Source organism: Apteryx rowi, unplaced genomic scaffold (genome assembly GCF_003343035.1).
Source record: "Apteryx rowi isolate R43461 unplaced genomic scaffold, aptRow1 scaffold_19, whole genome shotgun sequence".
Lineage (NCBI taxonomy): Eukaryota > Metazoa > Chordata > Aves > Apterygiformes > Apterygidae > Apteryx > Apteryx rowi.
In genome coordinates this window covers 4,498,305-4,517,777 of record NW_020448196.1, presented here as the reverse complement: position 1 = coordinate 4,517,777, position 19,473 = coordinate 4,498,305, and the positions used below count along the sequence as shown (strand labels likewise).

The 19,473-nt window shown below is 52.2% G+C and overlaps 1 protein-coding gene across 2 annotated transcripts in view; it reads left to right on the top strand.

The window, feature by feature from the left end:
- The window catches only part of GPSM1 (G protein signaling modulator 1), an 89,914-nt gene that overhangs the window by 40,689 nt on the left and 29,752 nt on the right, over positions 1–19,473 (top strand). For both annotated transcript variants that reach the window (XM_026062334.1, XM_026062336.1), the window contains exons 6-9: positions 603–718; positions 1,051–1,206; positions 3,134–3,242; positions 6,229–6,355. In XM_026062334.1, coding sequence (XP_025918119.1) covers positions 603–718; positions 1,051–1,206; positions 3,134–3,242; positions 6,229–6,355 — 508 coding nt within the window. The remainder of the gene's footprint in view (positions 1–602; positions 719–1,050; positions 1,207–3,133; positions 3,243–6,228; positions 6,356–19,473) is intronic.

Sequence of the window (19,473 nt, the reverse complement as noted above, 5' to 3'; positions counted from 1 at the left end):
GGGGGTAGGAAAACTCTGCCCAGGGCTCTGTACCAGGAGCAAGTGCTTCAAAACTGAGGGTGAGAGGTGGGGAAGTGTGGGCAGCTGGTGGCAGTGACAGGAGAGGCAGGACTGAGGTGTGCAGGCAGGGTCCAGGGTCTGGGGAGCAGCTATGGTGCAGACGGTGAGATGAAGTGTGCACACAGGTGCACGTTCGTGCTGTGCCGCAGCGCTGTGTGATGTGACGAACGTGTTCCTGGATGCTACAGTCCATCGGCCTCATCCATTCACTACCTGACTCGAAGTTCTCCATTCTCCTATTCATTCAGCTACTGAAGTATGTGCATAACTTTAAGCTAAGCAGATGTGTAGTGACCAGGCTGGAGTGGGAGTTAGAGGAGGATGTGGTGTTACTTCCTCTCTTCCAAAGGTCCTTCCTGATGCTGAATTGCAGAAGAGGGAGAGATTTCCTGTGACACTGAGCCCTGACAGGCACGTGTACCACTACCTTCCTGGATGAGGGTTTTGCAAAACAAGAGATTAATCTTCCGAAAAACTTCCTGTTTAACAGAAAGCTGCCAATGGCCAGCTTGTGCTCACTGATCTGTGTCTGTTGCTTGCAGCGCCTTGCTATTGCTAAGGAGTTTGGGGACAAGGCAGCTGAGCGGAGAGCGTACAGCAACCTGGGCAACGCGCACATCTTCCTCGGGAGGTTTGACATCTCTGCTGAGTACTACAAGTAAGTGCCAGGTGTTAAGGCAGGCTCAGGGCAGACGTTCCCTGGAAATCTGGACATATTGCAGTGAATTCATAGGCTCGGGGGGATGTGACGAAGGACTTAGCAAATTGCATGTATGGTGCTCAACAGTGAGGTTAAGGGCAAGTAGGTCTCACCATCCTGCAGCAGAGAACTGGTGTTCAGGTAATGCTGCCACTTGCCCGGCAGCCTGCAGCACGTGACAGGCATCGACATCAACTGATGCCACACCAAAGCAGTGATTTATTTTCCTGCCACCTTGCAGAGGTGGCCTGCAATGACTAGGTCTCTTCATTTCTACCTCCTCCATGCAGGAAAACTCTCCAGCTCTCCAGACAACTCAAAGACCAAGCAGTAGAAGCCCAGGCTTGCTACAGTCTTGGAAACACATATACGCTGCTTCAAGACTATGAAAGAGCAATCGAGTACCATCTGAAACACCTGGTGATAGCACAGGAGCTGGGAGACAGGTAAGGGAGACCTCAGGAGATGCAGTTTGTACCCTGGGCTCAGAGCACTGGCCCTTCCCTGTTGATTTTTTTCTCTACAGCTGGGGCTAGAGAACAGTGACTCATGTTCTCAAAAGGTGTTTAGAAATCTCTCAGAACCTGGGCCTTAGTGCAATCATTTGTTAAAAAAGCAACGTGATTAAGACCTTTATCATGTCACTCAAGCCTTTTTTCGGAGATCATGCCCTTAAAGCTGTGCCAGCGTGGGTTGATTTAGATTCCTGGTAAGAGGTACTTCAAGAAAACCATTGTTTTCAGCGCTTTTCCCTGCAGCTACTGCTGTCTTTCTCCCATTGGGACCCTCTGAAGCTCCTCACATTCTCAATAGTTGTCTATTCCTTAGAAACCATGCCGACAGGACATGCCCACCACTTTGTTGCTCTGAGATAGCACTGGAAGCTTCCACATTGAAACAAGCGGTGGTGGGGAGGCAATATGTTTTGCTTGGCCTCGTTCCTCCTTCTTGGTTAGGAGGCTTGGCCTCAGTCTTTTTGAGAGGTGGTTCCTTTCTCCTGGATGCTCTCCCTGTTGTCCTGGAGTCTCCCTGCAGCTCCTTAAGTGACTTTGCAGCTGCCTTGTTCAGTTTTACTGCTAATGACTCTCCGGGAAGCTGTGTCCTCCACTAGATGGAGCAGAGACATTAAAATGGGAGCTCTGTGGTACTATGCAGGCAGTATCTGCTCAGGGAAGGTGTAATCCCACCCAAGGGTGAATCATGCTGTGGGGGTGCAGGCCTGTGGGCTCCTGCATTTCTGGGAACACACCCCATGAGCAGAAAGTATTGAACAGGATGACAAGAAAAATGTTTAAATGCTGATCAACCCGCCCAAACCTCTGAAAAGGGAGTTGCAGTCACGCTGAACCTCCCCTCGCGCCCCCATGTGCTTTTTTTATCCCATCACCCCCCACATCTGCTCGTTTGCAGAGCTGAGCAGGCTCTGCTGAGCAGGGTGGCTCTACCTGCTTGTACAAACAGGTGCCAGTAGCTGCTCCAGGGACACCCGCGTGCCTGGTGCGGCTGCGGGGCGTGAGGGCTGCCCGGGGCAGGGTCTCGCGTTCGCCTGCTTTCTCTAGCTTCTGAATACGAGAGGCTGCACCCCGGAAGCCTTGTGGAAATAGGACAGCGTTTGCTCAGCTGTTGTGTGCGGTTTCAGTTTGTGCACGCGTCCTGCGTGATGCGGTCCTGGCATTTAGCAGGAGAGTGTTGCAGACCTGCAATGTTTTCTCTTTGCCACGTTCTTACTAATTTAGCTCTGGGCTGTTAGTGAACAGCAGGGCTGGATGTTACATGCCCTGTTGCTGGGGGCACCCATGAGTGTGTGTCTGTGATGGGAGCAGCTGTTTTCCTCCTGTGGACCTCAGTGGGAGGGTGCTGAACATCTGGCTCTGTTTGAAAGAGGATCATGCTGAATTGGTTCTGCTGACCAGTGACATCCCCGTGCTTGTTTTCCACCCTTCACCCCCAGGATGAGGCGAAGGCTTCAAGGGCAGATGCGGACTGAAGGTGGAAAGGTGCATTGTGCATATTTGGAGAGAAATCTTTGCTGCGCAAGGTGGAAGCTGGAGGGAAGTTCTGGCTTCTGCTCTCAGGCTGGTGCTCACAAATGAAACCAAACCATCTGGACCGTTGCTAGACTGCTTAGCTTCTTGTCACTTTGGGCACAGGCCCATTTCTGAGGCTTTTGCTCATCCCCTGATCTTATTGGCCTCAGCAGGATAAAAGCTTGAGATGTAAAGTGCATTTCGTTTCCCTTTGTAGAACCTTTCTGTAGGTGAAAGCTTAGCTAGGAGACCTGGCTCTCACTGCTGTCAAGAAGGAGGCCCTGAAAGGGCTGCTGTGCTGTGTCTTGCCCAGCATTTCTGTGGCTGACAATTTCCTGTTTTGCAGGGTGGGAGAAGGAAGAGCCTGCTGGAGTCTCGGAAATGCCTATGTCTCCCTGGGGAGCCATGAACAAGCCCTGCACTTTGCCAGGAAACATCTTGAAATCTCCCAAGAGGTAAGAGAAACTGGTTCAGATTAGAGGGAATCGATCCATCAGACGTTTCTTCTTATGCCAGTAAGATATGTTGATGTAGTTCTTTAGCTATTAATGCTCTTGAAAGCCCCTGTCCGTGTGCTGTTTCAATGCTGTCTTGCAGAGCTTGACTGGAAACCACCCTTTCACGGGAGGGTCCCAGGCTTCCACCTAACTGTGGCTACGGTATTTGCTATGCATTGCTGTTAACTGATATTCCTGGGTGAGAAAAGACCTGGGGCCAGTTCTCCAGTCCGCTGGCCAAGTTGTTCTGCACCCAGCTGGTGTGTAGGAGCTCAGACACCTGCTGGTGTCCAGTCCTTTAAGCCCCCCTGCCCTGAGAACAAGGCCGTGAGATCCTGCCTGAGGTCAGTCTTGTGATTCTACCTCTGGTTTGCGAGCGAGTGAAGTACCTGCAAAAAGCAATGCCAGCTTCTGCCCCGTAGCTGATGACTTGAGTAAACTTGCCGTGTTTTGGCACGGAGCGTACATGTGACAAGTTGTTTCCTTTCAGCGGAGCAGGGGTTCCTGCTGCTGCGACGTGGTAAATTCTAGCATTATCCTAATACGATCGATTGTGGACGACGGTATGAGCACGGCCTCAAGCTCACCGTGTGCCAGTGCAGCACCGTGTGGGGATCTGTCAGTGCAGCTACACGGACTTTCAGATTCGCTTGCCCAGCTAGCTGCAGCTTTCCTGGTATAGAAACATGAGGCGTTTTCAGGTGGCTCAGAAATATAGGAAGCAAGAATGGCGTCGTTTGCTCTTTCCAGTGTGTTATGGGGAAATCGGCCACGGCCTCTTTAGCGTTCCCCAGATGAAGAAATTGCCCTTTTGAAGAACTAATTGAAATCATCGTGTGTAAGTGCTTTGTGTGTTCTTCTGCTTGTCTATTAGACTGGCTAAATCCTGGAGTAGGACTGACGTACCAGCCTAATTATGCACTTAATTATACTTATCAGACATGCAGAAGAAATACTGTTCTGTGGCCCTGTACATTTTAGGACAAATTAACTTCTTCAGCTCAAGTCTTCTAGGAGCGTTGTAGCGGGGGGCCGATTACTCAGAGCCAGATGGCGGCTGGGCTGCGTGCGAAGCGGATGAGAGGTGCTGGGAGGACGGGAGCAGCAGCGGTGACTTCTGGGGGTGGAGGGGAGCCTTGGGGGGCTCGCAGTGCTGTTCTCGTCCTGGGGTGATGGCTCTGATTACAGGGCCTGTCAGGAGCAGGTTACTCATGGCAGGTGGCTAATAAACTCCCCCACATCGTTAATTTTGGAGCAGTGCGTGCAGAGGCTGTGTCCGTTTGCTGGGAGGGCCTGCGTTAGCATCTAGTGATTCTGTTACAAAGCCGATGTTTTATTTTAGCCTTGGGAACAAAGTTAGCCACTTGTGCTGCTGTGGCTTAATCCTTCATAGTCAGTGGAGAGCATGCACCAGCGTCTTGCCCAGGAAAACTTAATGAAGCTAAACCTTTGCACGCTAATCTTTACAACTCATCTCCTATTGCCCTCCCCCACCAGCATAAATCTGATGGTGACATTTGAATCTAAAATGAAGCCTGCCAGGAGTGACTGCACCAGAAGCTGCTGCAGATGTGATCAGGGGTTACTGCAGAATTTCTTCTGAAGCAGCTGGATTAAAAAGCACCCTGCCACATGCAGAGATGGGAAAGGCACTCCTGAGCAGTGTCCGAGAGCTGGGGCAGGCCCCAAGATTTTTAGGGATGCATACCTAGGGCATCCTTTAGGGATGCTTTTGGGAAACCGAGACATCCAAGCTGAAGGCCAAAAACCAGGGCTCTGCTACAGTGTGTGTGGTAGGTGCACTTGTCATTCCCCTGCCAGTCATCTTCTGGTCTTAATGGGGCCTTAGAGATAATCTGGAACGAGTGGAAATCAGGGAAGCATTTAACAGAGCGCATCAAGGACTGTAAGACCTAATCAGGACATGGTAATTTCTCTGGAGATGGTGTCAACAGCAAATCTCTTGTAATTGGCAGGGGATTTATGGCTGATAAGCCGTTTGATCTGGCTCCCTTTAGTGGTGCTTGGGGCTTTGTCATAAATAACATGAGGATTTATGATTTTTGTTCTAGGATGGCTCATATTGCAGAGTCTATCTCAAAAGACCACAAAAGAGCTGTTGCGAGGCATTTAATAAGGAGTCAGGCTACTCCAAGGGAACAGCCAAGATTTTTTTTCTCTCCTAGAGGCTGCTCTGTGAGATGAGAGGCTGCTTCTGAGTGACCTTTCTGGGCTTGCTGGTGACATGTGGCACAGTAATTTTCATATTTGATTAACCTTTGAGGAGCCCCCAGCAGTGTGTCGTATGATTTCCCCATTTTAGGTAGCAGGCGCCACTGGGAAGATCTCTTCCTGAAGGTCTAACATGGTGGAAGACAGGACTTTGGAAACAATTCAGAAGAGAAGAATAGGAACTAGGGTTGTGTCTCAAAACTTCATTATCAAATAAGCCACAAGTGGAACGGAAATTCTCAAATTGGCATCTCTTGATGTCCCTAATTCTTTTCCTTCCCTCCTCCTGCCTTCCTAGCAGGTGAAAGCTGCAGGGTCGATTCAGAAGGGCGTTATCCACTGTGGCATTGCATGAACATGTCCTCTTTTTGGAGTCTTGTGTGGGTAGATCACTAGGAACAACTCAAAGCTCTGTGGATGTGAGCCAGGAGAGAAGGGGGTTTGGAGTATCCAAGCCGTGAATGTGACACTGCCCATGTGGCCGATAACTGTGTGGCTGTCTGGTGCTCAGCAGCCACGGAAATACTTGAGGAAGAGGGCTGAGAGCAGCAGGGCTCTCTGCCAACCCATATGTGACTGGCTGCAGGACGGACCAAACGAACATGGATGGCTGTGTTTGCTCTGATGTGGGGCCGGCAACCTCTTCGTTAGGGGCTGCTTGCTCAGAGCACGTTGCCCTTTAAACAGCGGCCTTTTGGTTTTTACCCTGTAGATCGGGGACAGGAATGGTGAACTGACAGCGCAGGTGAACGTGGCCCAGCTCAAGTCAGTCCTCGGCCTGGGCCCCGGGGATGAGGACGGCAGCATGGCCCATCGTTATTCTGGCTACGAAGCACAAGGTGAGTCGTTGGCACTGAAGGGCTTGTAAAAGATGTGGGAAGGAGCATGGGGAGCGGGAGGTGTTTGCAAGTGCCTGGGAAGGAAATATGAATGCTGGAGCGAGATGAGGCTGTTGAGCACCTTTACCAGAAAGGCAGACTGCAAAACGTTTGCAGGAATAGCATGAGGATGAGAGGTTTTTTTGTGGCACATTCTTGTAGTGAAGCCCTGTGGCCCCGTCCTCCCCGTCCTTCTGCAGCAGGATTGTTATTGTGCAAGGCTGGTGTGAAATGCTTCCTCCGACAAACAGCACGTGAGCAGGTTCTGATTCTCCTCTCCTGCTCTGTGCTTTCCATAAGCTGCAAGGACAGGGAAGGATCCAGCCCTGGAAAAGCACGGAGTGGGTTAACAGAACTAATCTGCATTGGGAATGAAATTTCTTGTGCCAAGCAGCAAAAACCTTCTTTTCTCTTTTTTAAAGCTCTGCAGTCCCCTTTTAACTGTTTTGACTGATAGAGCAAGTTTTCAGAAGGCGACTGGCAGGGATTTTTGGATGCTTCAGTTCTAATTAGTACTCAAGGAAAGAGCCTACAGCACTTTTTGAAGGCAAGTCGTGAGCGTCAACATGCTGGGTGCTGTCTCACCCCTGGAGACCCCGCAGTGATGCCCAAGTTAAAAACAAAGATGTTATAAGACTTGGTCACAGCAGGCAAAATGGCATTAGTCATTCTGGGTCGTTGCCCCGGGTCATCGTGCCCCCGCTCCCCGGGACGCAGGAGCGCGCAGCTGAGTCCTTGCCACGGCATGCGCTCTGCCCGCCGGGCTGACGCCTCGCCGGCTCGGGGACCGTCTGGAACTGCCCGCTGCCGACGGTTGTGGGTGCCTGGCACGGGGCACTTCCAGCTGGCTGCTCTGTAGCTGCGTACAGGCTTGTTAATTCACACAAATGAAATAGCATCCCAGGAGGTGCTTGCTGATTAAATATGACCTTGTTCACACTGTCTCCGAAAACGTCTGTGTTCTTTCTCCCGTTGGTAGCACTGGCTTAGAGACCGTGCTTTGGTGGAGGCATGGCGCTCTGGGGTGCAGGAGGGCTGGCTGAGAGTGTTTGCATATTGATCCTGAAGGTGCAGCCTGCTAGGGCAGCGCTAAAGCTTTTCCAGGGAAGTCGAGCTGTGGACGAGGGAGCCAGCGTGCCCTGCCGTGCCCCATCAGGAGCTGCCGTGGGAGCTGAGCAGAGCTTCCTCGAAGGCTGTGCAGGGCATAACAGCTAGGCCAGCCTCTTTTCCCAAGTCAGCTCCATCTTCATGACTGCTGGTGAATTTATTAGCTAGGGCCTTCCATCGATTTCTGACATCTCATTAGTTGCTTCCCTTTGGCAAATGATTTTTTTCCTGCATGGGGGACAGGGAATTAACCTTGATGTTGCTGCTGTTCTTGGGACAAAGTGAAGTGCGGTGGAAAGGAGCTGATGTGGATGCCAGGCCTCTCAGGCTGGGGAGCGGAGGGGTTTGGTTTGAGTACGCTGCTGAGGACAACGTGGGCATGACACTGCTGCGTGCAGAGACGCATGTTTGACCAGATGTGTGTACATATTGCATGGAAGAGCTGCAGCAGGGAGGAGCTGGCCCAGATTCATCTGCCCTGTGGTTCTGGGAGAAGGCCTCTGCAGCTCTAGCCATATGGTGTAACCGGGAGTGCACAGCCTTTTAGCTGGAAAAAATAAGAAAGGGAGCACAGGGGCCTCTGCTCTTCTAACCTGGGCTCGAAGGCAACCTGTTGTGGACTGGTGTGGCACCATGCACTGAGCTGGGTGTCCCACTGCCTCCCTGGCGCAGCCCCTCTGACTGCGTCTCACCACCCGAGGCTTGGAGAGCACTTGGCACGGGAAGGTTAGGACTTTGCTTAAGGCAGACGTGTTCAGTCACTGGATGTAACGAAGATGGATGAGGCAGGGGAAGGCAGAGCCAGTGCAGGGCCCGTGGGCTGTTGCCTCCCCTTCAGTGACCCAGATGTGCCTGTGCCATGTTAACATCTGGACCTTGTGCTTTTTCGCTCCTCTGGCAGAGCCAAAGCTGTGCCAGTCTGCGTGTGTGACCGCTGGAGGGAGGGAGAGGGGCTGAGCTGCAGTAATTGGAGGTTACAGCAACCTCATTCATCCGCGGTGCCATTGCTCAGGTGTCCAGGGTTGGGGCTGTTGTAAACGCAAGGACAAAATGTTCTCTGAGGGGAAAACAGCAGTCGACGGGCTCGTCGGGCAGGACAGGTCCCCTTTGGGGAGCGGGGCTTTCCCAGGCGGCAGGATGTGCTGCTCCTCGCCGTGTCCCGGGAGCCTGCTGGGAGGTAAAAACCTTGGTGACGGAGACTTTCCTGACCTGCGGTGAGACGGGCGAAAAGGGCGTAGGGTATGTCCCCAGCAGCAGGGTGGGAAGCAGCGAGGGGTGCTTTGAAGGGGTTTACCCACTACTCGGGGGTTGCTGACTTGACTCGTGTCTTTTGGCAGCAGCTTTCTGCTGGGAAAATATCCCATGATTTTGTCACCTGGGGTCAAAGCCTGGGGACTGGACACAGCTTCTCGGTGGCTTTGCCCCTGTGCTTTGCTTTGCAGGACGGTACCAAACAGTTGGCCAGATCTTTGTTTTTGTAGTAGTTGCGGCTTTCTGCACTAAGTAGGGCTGCGTCTTGCTGCTTTTTGAACCTGGAATCAGACTGGAAAGCGGTGATGCTTCCAGCCTGGAGGCGTCTGTGTTTCAGGGCTGCAGCTGTACAGCAGCTCCCACCCGAGGAAGCGAGTGTCGCAGCGCTTGGCCACGTGCAGGCTTTGACGTGCGCATCCCAGAGCAGGAAGGTGCCATCCCTGTTGCACAGAGATTTGGGGAGAAGAGTCTGGTTTCTCCCAGCTTTTAGTCTGATATCAGCCCTGTGGTCCTCGACCTCACTGGAGGCCGAGAGGCTACCAATGCTCTCCGAGCCCTTGAGGAGAGGGAGGCTTGTTTAATGGCTGCAAGGCAGTTTGGTACCCTCCTGTGCACCTGTTAAATGACTGGAAGAAGCATAATTATTTATGTTATTAATAGCAGCAAATTACAGCAAGAGGAACATCTGTTTCTGTATTAGGAAGCAGGTGAGACAGTCGCGATTCAAGCTGACTTCTGAACTAGTCCTGACTCTTGATGTCAACAACCTCTTGGAGAGGACAGTTTTCACGTTTTTTCCCTTCAGGTTATTTTCCCTGCTTAAGCTTATAAAATGGCCGATAGGGCAGGCACATTGCTGAATACGTTATTCCACCTGCTTGAAAGTAAAGTTTTGTACCAAAGTCCAGTTGTGGGAACATCTATTTAGGAGAAAACCCCTGAGCCAGACCATCGAACTCTGATGTCCTTTCCTGGTTCCTCTTGCTTCGAAGTCCTGGGCATCGCCTTCCACGGCAGGTGGAGGAGGAGGGACTGTCTGATGCTGCCTCTGCTGCTTTGGCTCCTCTTGCCGAGCTCTTTGCGAGCTGATTAATATTCTGAGAGCAACTGGATGTCAGAAAGCAAAGCTGGAAGCTGGGACAGAGGGGCAGCGCTGCAAAAGCCTTGTGAAAGCAACGACCTTGTTGAGAAATGCAAACACGGAGAGCTTAAAGCAACAAACTGAAGGAAGAGGGAAAGTAGCTTAAACACGAAACGGCTAAACAGGTGGTATCTGCTCCTCCAAACACCCAGAAATGTGGCCCTGAAAACAGCCAAAGGGTCTTGCCACCTTTCACGCACCCCGAGTTCAGACCCGGTGCTGATAGGCATCCATCTCTGGTGTGCAGCCGTGCCTGCAGGGAGTCGTTTCGTGGGGGTCCAGGCAGCTACGAAGGGCAAGAAGCAGAGGCTGGAGCTGGGAGATGTGCCGAGCTGCAGGCTGCTGCCTGAGCGCTGACTGCCCATGCCGCCCTTGCTGGCCCTCCTTCTCTAGAGTGAGGTTTCAGCATCTACCCGGCACGGCGAGGCTGCGGGGAAGGAGCTCTGAGCCCGGTGGCCGTGGCTGCCCGTGCTCTCGGGATGGGTTAGCTCGGGTCTCCTGCGTGCATCGAGCAGCGCGGCCTTGCAGCATTCCTCTCCTCAATTCCTCCTTGTCCGCGCTCCCGCTGGAGGCTGGCAGCGGCTGGGAAGGCCGCCAGCCAGGAGTGGAGCGCAGGGAAGGGGCTCGCCGCTGCCAGAGGGGTGGAGGTGCTGGGCGCGAGGCAGAGCGTGGCCCTGGCCAGCTTGCACGGCGGCGTCCGCAGTGCCTCTCCAAAGCGAAGGCTGACCCGGGACTGCTGCTCTTCTGCTCGCAGCAGCATCTGGGCCTCAGCCGTCTCTGTTGGGAGCCGTTTAACAGCAGCCCGGTGCAGGTGGGACAGGGGTGCAGGTGTGCCGGGAGGCGCTGGCATGGGGATGCTGTCAGAGCGCTGCGGGCTGGTTCCCGGCGTCGTTTCCTCGCTGTTTGCAGCAGGCGGACGCTGCTGCCCCGCTGCGCTGCGGCGAGCTCCGAGGGCCGGAAAGGACTAAGCCGTGGGCCTGGCTTCCCCTGCTCTCTGCATGTCCCCGCTGAAAAAGTGTGGGCGCAAGGCTGCTCCGCTTGCTTTGCATTTCGTTGGTGTTCAGGAGCCCCCGTGCTGGCACCGCTCGTCCCTGGTAAGAGGCAGCGCTGCTCCAGGTCGTGTTCCCCGGTGGGGAAGAGGCGGGCAGCTGTGCCTGGGGGTGCAGGAAGCCCTCTCCTGCCCGGATGGCAATCAGCTCTGCGCGGCTTTGGGTGTGCATCTTCTTCTGTGTCCTCAATGCAGTTTTGAGCTTGTTTCCTTCACAGGGATCTTTGAATCCCTGGATCAATCAGACAGGGATAGAAGAAATCTGCTTTTATGTTGCCTAGCCTGTTTGTTTGCTCGTTTTAAATATCTTTGAAGCATCTAAGAAGTGTTTAGGGCTGCTGAAATATTCTTGACTGACCAGAGCAGGGAAGTGGCCGTGCTGCTAGCCCTCGCCAGCCTGCGCCTCCGGCGGTGGGGCTGAGCGGGGGGAGACGCTCCTTCCCCGCGGTTCACCCACCCCGTCCGTGACCGACTGCACCGGGTGGCAGCGGGAGATGTGGCCACCCGAGCCCAGCTCCTTTCCGACAGCAGTCGGCCCCGCTCGCTGGGGTTGCGATTGCAGCGTCTGAACGTGGAGAAGGCTCAGCTGGGAGACGCAGAAGGCCACGTCTGGGCATAGGCGTATGCTGGGATTATCCCCGAAGGGACATTCAGTGGAGCCTTGGCTCATGAGCAGTGATTTGTGCTTGGAGCGCATCCGGGTGCGAGTGCTCCTCGCTTGCCTCCTCCTTAAGGCACCTGCAGGCAGCCCCCAAGGAGGCTTGAGCGCCGCGGTGGCCCTTGCTGTGACACTGAAGGGAGCAGGGCTGGAAGGACAGGACTGCTGCTTGCACAGGGTTGTTTTTAGGTGAAGATGTAGGATGTGCAAAGGATGCCTCTCCGTTGTCTTTGTGATGAGACCTTTCTAAATTTGCGTAACCTCTGCTGTTACAGCTGTTAAATGGCTCCAACAGCACTGATTTGGGGCAGGGGGTGGGGAAATGAACCTCTGAGTCATTTGGATTTAAATCGAATTATTTAGCACTCAGCTTAGACTGCCCCAGCTTTGGCTTTGTGAAGTTTAAAAGTATTCTTGCCGAAATGTTAAGAAATTTTTAAGGTTATTCTCTCATCTTGCTGTATAAGCGAGCCTCCTTCCCAGTGTAAATATAAAGTAGAGCAAGACCTTTCTGCGTCACGGGAGAGGGAATGCTCCGGGACCGGAGGAGATGACATTGTGCTAATGAAACTCTGGTGCTTGTTTGCCATGATGTCAGGGGAGATGGCGAGTGCCGCAAGGGAAGAGCGAGGAAGAGGCCTGTTCTTGAATCCTGTGGCAGAGAAGGCACAACGTGGCTTTTGGCAAAGCCTTCCATTAATTCAAGGGACCTCTTGCTGTGGGGAGAGCAAACTTTCTGGGAACGGTCGGTTCCTTACACAAACTCCTGCTCTGTGCGGGGAAGCCTGGAGAGCTTTGGCCGATGTTCCAGGCTCCTGCAGCGTTCCAGCTTTGGCGGGTGCTGTCTGCTTCCCAACTGCGCTTTCTCTGGGCAGTGTCCTTTGGTAGCCAAGGTGTAGGAAATGCCTATGGTTGTGATGCTCTTCTGTTCAACGGTACAGTGGCACCATTAGGAACAAGGTGCCTCTGTGCTGCAAGTAAATCAGTGAGCAGAGCAAGAAAGGGACCAAGAAGAAAAGTTTTTCCCTCTCATCCAGGTAGAACTACTTCTTAACACTTAAAGGATTTTGTATGGGCAGGATTTCTGGCAGCTCCTGGGGCGATCAGAAGGCCTGGGTTCAAAGTCCAGTGTGGGCAGCCACCTCCGAGGAGCTGGCAAGCGCCTGGCCACTGCAGGCGGCTGACTCAGATTCACAACAGTATCCAGAAGGAGGGTCAAGTACGTTGTCCCTCTCTTCAGAGGCTTTTACTGTGGGCGTTTGATCCACTGCAAGGCTCTGACAAGTGCAAGAGTGTCACTGTTTCTCCTGCCCTCCCTGAGTCAGTCTGTAGGACACAGCTGCCTTAATTGGGCTTGTTTAGCTGTTGGGGGATGTTGCCTGCATTAATTATTGTGTGTCGCTTTCTAGTTCAAACTCGGCTTCTTTTTGATCTCTGCTTGTTCAACACAAGCCGATAATGGAAGATCGGAGGTGATGAGGCTCTGCTGTCTCCTGGCAGAGAAGATCCTGCTTTTTGAGAAGAAAACCAGGTGTTCCTGCCAAGCCTTTCACCGCTGTTCTTGGATTAGCCCTGAGGTTGTACACCTCCTCCCAATCTGCTCCACCCAGTTTGGTTTATCTCTCAGAAAATCCTCCTGTCCCCCCAACTGTTAATCTATTAAGACGAGCATTACCTGGGGGAGGTTATGGTCATAGAAGTCCTTCTCTAACACGGCTTCAAGCTCCCCACAAACTCCAAGGCTTGTATTTGACTGTCTTCATTAGGTGGCAAGTGGTTGGGTGCATGGCTTGGGTGGACTGTACTTTCTAGATCCTGCAAATACGAGCCATTATATTCATTTTTTTGGCCTGTATTTGCCAAGGATTTATTTGCAAATAAGCCTTACTCAGAGAGAACCTGTTGCCCATTGCAGATGGGAAAACTGGAACTGGTCATACCCCAAACCACAGCAATCAGTAATGGTTTGTCAGGCTATGAGACATAGGAAAGCTGCAGTCTTTGGGTACAAGGCGATCCTGAGCTGCATCAGTTTTGTCCCCGCTGGGGGAAGTGACAGCCTTGTGCCACCTCTGTCTCCAGGGTGGGCTTTTGCTCCAAGTCCTGTCTGTTCAACATGGATGTTCAGGCCCTCCTGGCATGTTGTCTAGAGCGTCTCCTTACTCACGTTCCCTGGTTGAGGAACCTCCTGTGCTAGCTACCCACCCAGTGCAGTCTGCCAAATGTCTAGGGGCTCCTGGGCACCACGTAGCTGTGCAATATTGCTGTTATTTCAGCCAGTTGTTCAGCTGTCAGAGTGGATTCTGGAGGATGCAAAACTTGGGTGATGCATACACAAAGCGTCTCCTGCCAAATCAGGCAGACAGGAGCATCTTGATTCAAAAGTGACTTTCTTTTTTACTGCATATTGTATATACTTTTTTATTCTTGGAACAGTTTTGCCATGGAAAAAAAAAATCTGCAAAATTGTTATGCTGGAGAAGGTTTTTGTAGTGTTCAGGATCTGTCTGGAAAGCTGATATTTGCTCAGCTGTGTGCTCTTCTGTGTGCTCTTCTGTGTGCCAATGAATACAGCACTTCAGAGCTAGTCAGAGCAAACACGCTGGAGCCTGATCTTCCCAGCAGAAGAGGTTTCATTCCTGTCCTTTGGCTCCCAGCTCTGATAATGGAGGATGAGAATACATGGCCTTGTGTAGGACCAAAGCATTGCTGAGGAAGTCTGATGTGACAGCACACTGGCAACAGCCTCCCCACAGCTTCCCTGGCCCTTAGCTAGGGCGAGGCTGTATCCTTTTCATGTGTCCTATCCTTTCAATTCTAAGCCATACCTGCTCTTGGCTTTTGTCTGGACCATGAATGGTGCTGCGGACAGCCAGGAGAGCCCTCGCACTGGTCCAGGTATCTGGCCATATCCTCGGACACGGAAAGGGCCAGAGAAGCCAGGATTCTCCTAATCCTCTCCCATCTAAAGAACAGGTGCATAAGCAGAATGGTCCTTGCCGTAGATTGACACACAGCAGCTTGGTGCCGGCATTTTATGACTCAGTCATCATAAATAACCGATATCATTTGCTTTCTCTGTCTAGAGAAAAGTACTGTTCTATCCCAGTAACATCAACTGGGAAAACAAATGCCAGCATTTATCATGTGAGTGCTGGCAATAATAGAGGTCAAGTAGATTTATGGTGCCAGAGCCCATTATCTGTTTGAAGAATAATTAAAGCCCTAAATGAGATGCTTGTCCTACTGGAGGCTTTTTTTCCTCCTCTTTTCTTGCTGCTGTGCTTTCCCCCTCTCCCCCCTTTCCTCTTTGAAGAGCTTGCTATAATAATGGAGCACTAGCTTGACAGAGATTTCCTGATTAGGTGTCAGCAGCATATGATTTGAGATGCTCTGCATGCTTTCCGATTGCTGGACCATATCTCTGTGGTCACTTCTGAGCTCAGTAGGGTTTACAAACCTGTCTTCCCCCTGGAAAAAACTGGCTGGTTGGTCTAACTTAATTGTATTCCAGCAATACTTGGAGGTGTCTGCCAAAATCAAGCCCTGAGATGCTGGGGTCTGTACAAACCCTGGGAAGGCACTGTCCTGGGCTGGAAGAAGTCACCCAAGGGCCAAGCTGGTGTCTCAGTTAATACAGATACAGAGAGAAATGAAATTGGGAAAATGCAGCGAGTGCTTACACCAAGATTTGTCTGTTCTTTCTGGATGGTGCAAAGCTTGTGCTCTGCGGGACAACCCTTGGGGCTGAGGTGACGTGGGGCAAGGTGCCGAGCTGCGTGCGCTGCCTGGCCACGCGTGCTGCAGGAGCGTGTCGCCTTTCCCAGGTGCTCTGCTGTGGAGTTCGCTGTTGGGTTTAATCCCGCTTCCAGTGGTGCGGCCGCCCCCGAGGGCTGCAGCAGTTCCTGGCCTCCAAGTGGCACCATCTCTTGATCTGTGCCTGGGGCTTTCGCTCTGTCTGAGCGGGGTTGGAGTGGGCAGCTCTCCAAGCTGGAGATAGGGGAGAGCCTTGGAGCCATCAAAGCTCATGTTAACTTGACGAGAGCTCCTGGCAGGGCTCCCTGAGTCACTGCTGCACATGTTCTGCTCGATCTCATCAGCTCTGACATCTCAGGAGCCCCAGCTGGGTATGGAGAACATCTATAGAGAAACAAACCTCTGCCCACAGTCTTGCTACCCAGCTTTGCCCTACTGCAAACTTAGGTGGGGTGAGCTCATTGCCATCCTATGACAAAACACTTCCCTTCCTTGTGTTTTCTCTGGTTACATATTGCTTTGGAGCAAAGTGCTGATAGAGGATTTTGCTACTGCACGTTTCCCCTCTAGCTACGCCCCGAAAACTGAAGCCGTGCCTGTTGGAGGGCCTCCCCCAGCACAGGAGCTGAGTCCTTCCCTTTGACATCGGTACCAAGCCTGCATTTCCAGGCAGGCTGGAGCTGGTGATGGACACCGAAGGGACAGGAGAAGAGCCGCAGGGAGGATGCAGTGCTCGCTGTGTGCACACATGCGGCACAGCGTGAGCACTGCGCTTTAAACACAGAGGGACTGTCACTATGTCTCACATGGATATATTGGGGTAGTGCACCAAAGACGGAAGAACGGGGAGTATTTGGGAGATGGGTGGGTGTGAGGGAGCTGGGGGAAGCAAGGCTGTTTCAGGTGCGTGCAGGCAAGCGCACACATGTTCTCCCCCTGCTCTGTTCCAGTAAATTTCCTCCCTTCCCAAGGTTCGTTGCTTCCTTCCAGGTTGGGAGGTGACTGCTTCATCAAATTTGAAAATATTGGAATGTGAAAACTGTTAAACTCACCCAAGGAACCAAATTGCAAAGTCAAAAGAAAAGAAAAAAGAAAAAAACTTGGTTAATGATGGTATTGAGATCATAAGGGGAGGGGGGAGACATTTTGGAAAAAAATATTTTAAAAAGAAACAACAACGCTGAGCACTGAGAAGAACAACATCTGAGGAGCTCCAGAAAAACAGGGCATGAATGCAGCCAGTCAGGAGCAGTGCTCAGCTGATGTTCACAAGAAGGTTTCAACTTGCTCAATTAGAGTCCTCAGTAAACCTTAAAGACAGAGAGAGCATTTAGAAATGCCCCTGAGGTTTTCCGTTACTCTGCAGTAGGCTTGGTAAACATGCCAATAAATACTGGAGAGAGGAGGAAAAAAAACCTTACAGAGGAACGGACCCAGGTTTTCGGTTGCTCGATCTTCTGCATCCGCGGCTGCTGTTGGTTGGCACTGGGGAGAGAGATGGGGACAGAGTCGAACTTTTGCTGACTACTAGGCAGTGTTGCAAGTATTTCTGGGAGAAACTACTTGGAGGAGGCTGGGGCAGCGCACCTGGGAGTTGCGCCTGGAGCCCGCTGCGGGCACGTCCTGCTCGGAGATGGAAAGTTAGCGGGACCTTCCTGCCGCGGGTGCTTGTGAGTATGGAAACCTCTCTGCTGTCCGGGCAGGTAGGCTAGCGAGTGTGTCCGCTGGGGAGGAAAGGGAGACGCTGCCGTGCGCTTGCTGGGAATAACTGCCTGCTTCGATCCGGTGCCGGACGGATAGCCCTAACTCGTAGGTAGCTTTTCTCTTCTTTTAGCTGCTCGTTTTAATGTCACTGCTTGCTACACCCGCGGTACGGCTCTGTACGAGTGAGGATGGCAGGGTCTAGTGCTGGCGGCTTTGTGCCTGGAGCCAGAGTTTGGCCCTAGAGCTGGTGGCTTTTTCTTCTGGAAGAAAGCAGCTAAGTTGGGCTGTTCTGAAGTTGAATTTGTAACTCCTACCTTCCTTCCTCTCTTAGCTCAACTGAATGCGAAATCCAAGCGGTAGCAGAGGAACACCAGCTTCAAAACAACTGAAAAAAACAAATTGTTCTGCATGCCCTAATTGCTGGGCTAGTCTCAGCTGACTACGTATATTAAATTAACAAAGGGGAAGGCAGGTTTTCTCAGATCAGAGATTAATGGTTTCTGGCCGGCAGTTTAATGCTATTGCAAGTGTATAAAAGCACCTGAGGATGGAGGTGTATAATTAACGACTCTTTAGACCATTAGAAATGATCTGTGTTTATCTAATCAGACACACTTCACTTCTTTCTTGCTTTCCTGGAAGTGCCTGTTAAAAGCTGCCGTGACGCACGCTCGCTTCCAGACGCTGGCCTCCCCTCTCGGGCATCGCTCTGAAACCCAAACGTGCAAACGGGTTAAATGTCTATAGGCGTCTCTTATTCCAGCCCCGTCTTGCTGTTGCGCGTGTAAGACTGTAGCTGATTTTGAGGAAAGCTGGGAGTTGTGGACAGCCATGGTGATGTCCACAGCATCGCCAGCAGCGCTTTGTTGGCGCCTCGGGGCAGAGCCGGGGCCGCGGCAGCAGCCCTGGCCCCACGCTGGTGCCCGCCACTCGCTGGGGAGAGACGGCAAAGCAATGAGAGCCGGCCGCCGTGCCGCAGGACCTCCGCTTTGTACAAGAGCTCTGGGTCTTCCCAGCTGAAACCTGGTGTCCCCGATGCCCCAGGGGCGCGTGAGGCTCCTGCGGTATCTGGCGCGTGGAGGAGTCGTCCTGTACCTGGTAAAGCAGCTTCTTTGCCCACCCACCCAGAGCAGGGCAGCTGTCTCCGTCTTATGGCAGGACCATTTCAGGTGTCCTCATGGCCGAGTGCACATCCAGCCTGCGGTAATAAATGTGTTCAGACAGCAAATAACCGTATCAATATTTTCTTTGGTATCCAGCAGCATGAGCCTTTCCCAGCCTGCTGAAAGGCGATGCTGCAAGGTAGCTCAGCCAACGTCAGCAAAGGCTGAAATAAAAGTGGTAAAATGAAGAGTTCAACCTGCCCTGTTGAGGGTGGCAAAGTCCTTTTTTCCTGCCTGCTCCGAAGGGAGGCCGGCCCCGTGTCTGAACCCTAGCCAATATCAGCAGCAATCGCCCAACTTCCGGGATCAAATCCTGTTTTTGCTGAGCTGCTGCCAAGTGAGGAGCTGGCTTTGCTGTGTGAAAGAGGGTAGAGGTTGGTAGCAATGGCGCCTGCATATCGTTACGTGTTTTGCTTCCTCTCTGGCCTTATGCAAATCTTTTTATCCTAGGCAAATGAACATCCATTCAGCACCTATTCGCCAACCCCATCATTTTTTTCTTAACTTAAAGCCATCTACTGAATCACCTTTAAAATTAAGCTTGTGCTGATGTGTTTTTTGGAGTAGAGAGACACAGACGTGCCAAAATGATTTGCTGATTTGACTCTTTGACTGCAAAAGGTAAATCACTTTAGGTAGTGAAGGAGAAGTGAGGGGTGGTGAAATTAATTTTAGGTCATTTATAGCTAAATTATGATGTACACATGGCCTTTAGCAAGGTCCCAGCTGATCTGAGCTTGTCTGCGTGTCTCACGAGGCCGTGCCAGGTAGAAATTTTGACAGCAGCAGCGTCTTTGGAGTTACTGCAGCGTGGAGACACAGCGGTCTCGTCTGGAGTCCTGGTAGGGCTGGATGCGTGCTAAGCAGGAATCCTTGCTGCCTGGTGCTTCTTCCGTTTAACTGGAGCTTGTCTTGAACCGGTTTGCAAGTTTGGGGCCTTTTCTCTCGTTAAGTTTGCCCAGCACCCTGGGTCTGCCCGGGGTCTGCAGGAGTCACTGTGCTACAAGCAGCGGCACGATTAGATGGTGGTGGGAAAGCAGGGGAATCTTTAGGCTTGGTGCGCTCGTCGTTGCAGGAACCACACAGAGCTTCGTGGTTTCCGTTCCCAGGCTTACCGTGGGGATGGCTTTCAGTTCGCACGCATTCGTTCGCGCTCCCCCAGGAGCTTCTCCTGGGGCTTTGGACGTTGTCATGGGACCTTGAGTCCCAAGCTGTTGTTTCTGCCCTGCTCGGTGTTGCTGGTGTGGGATG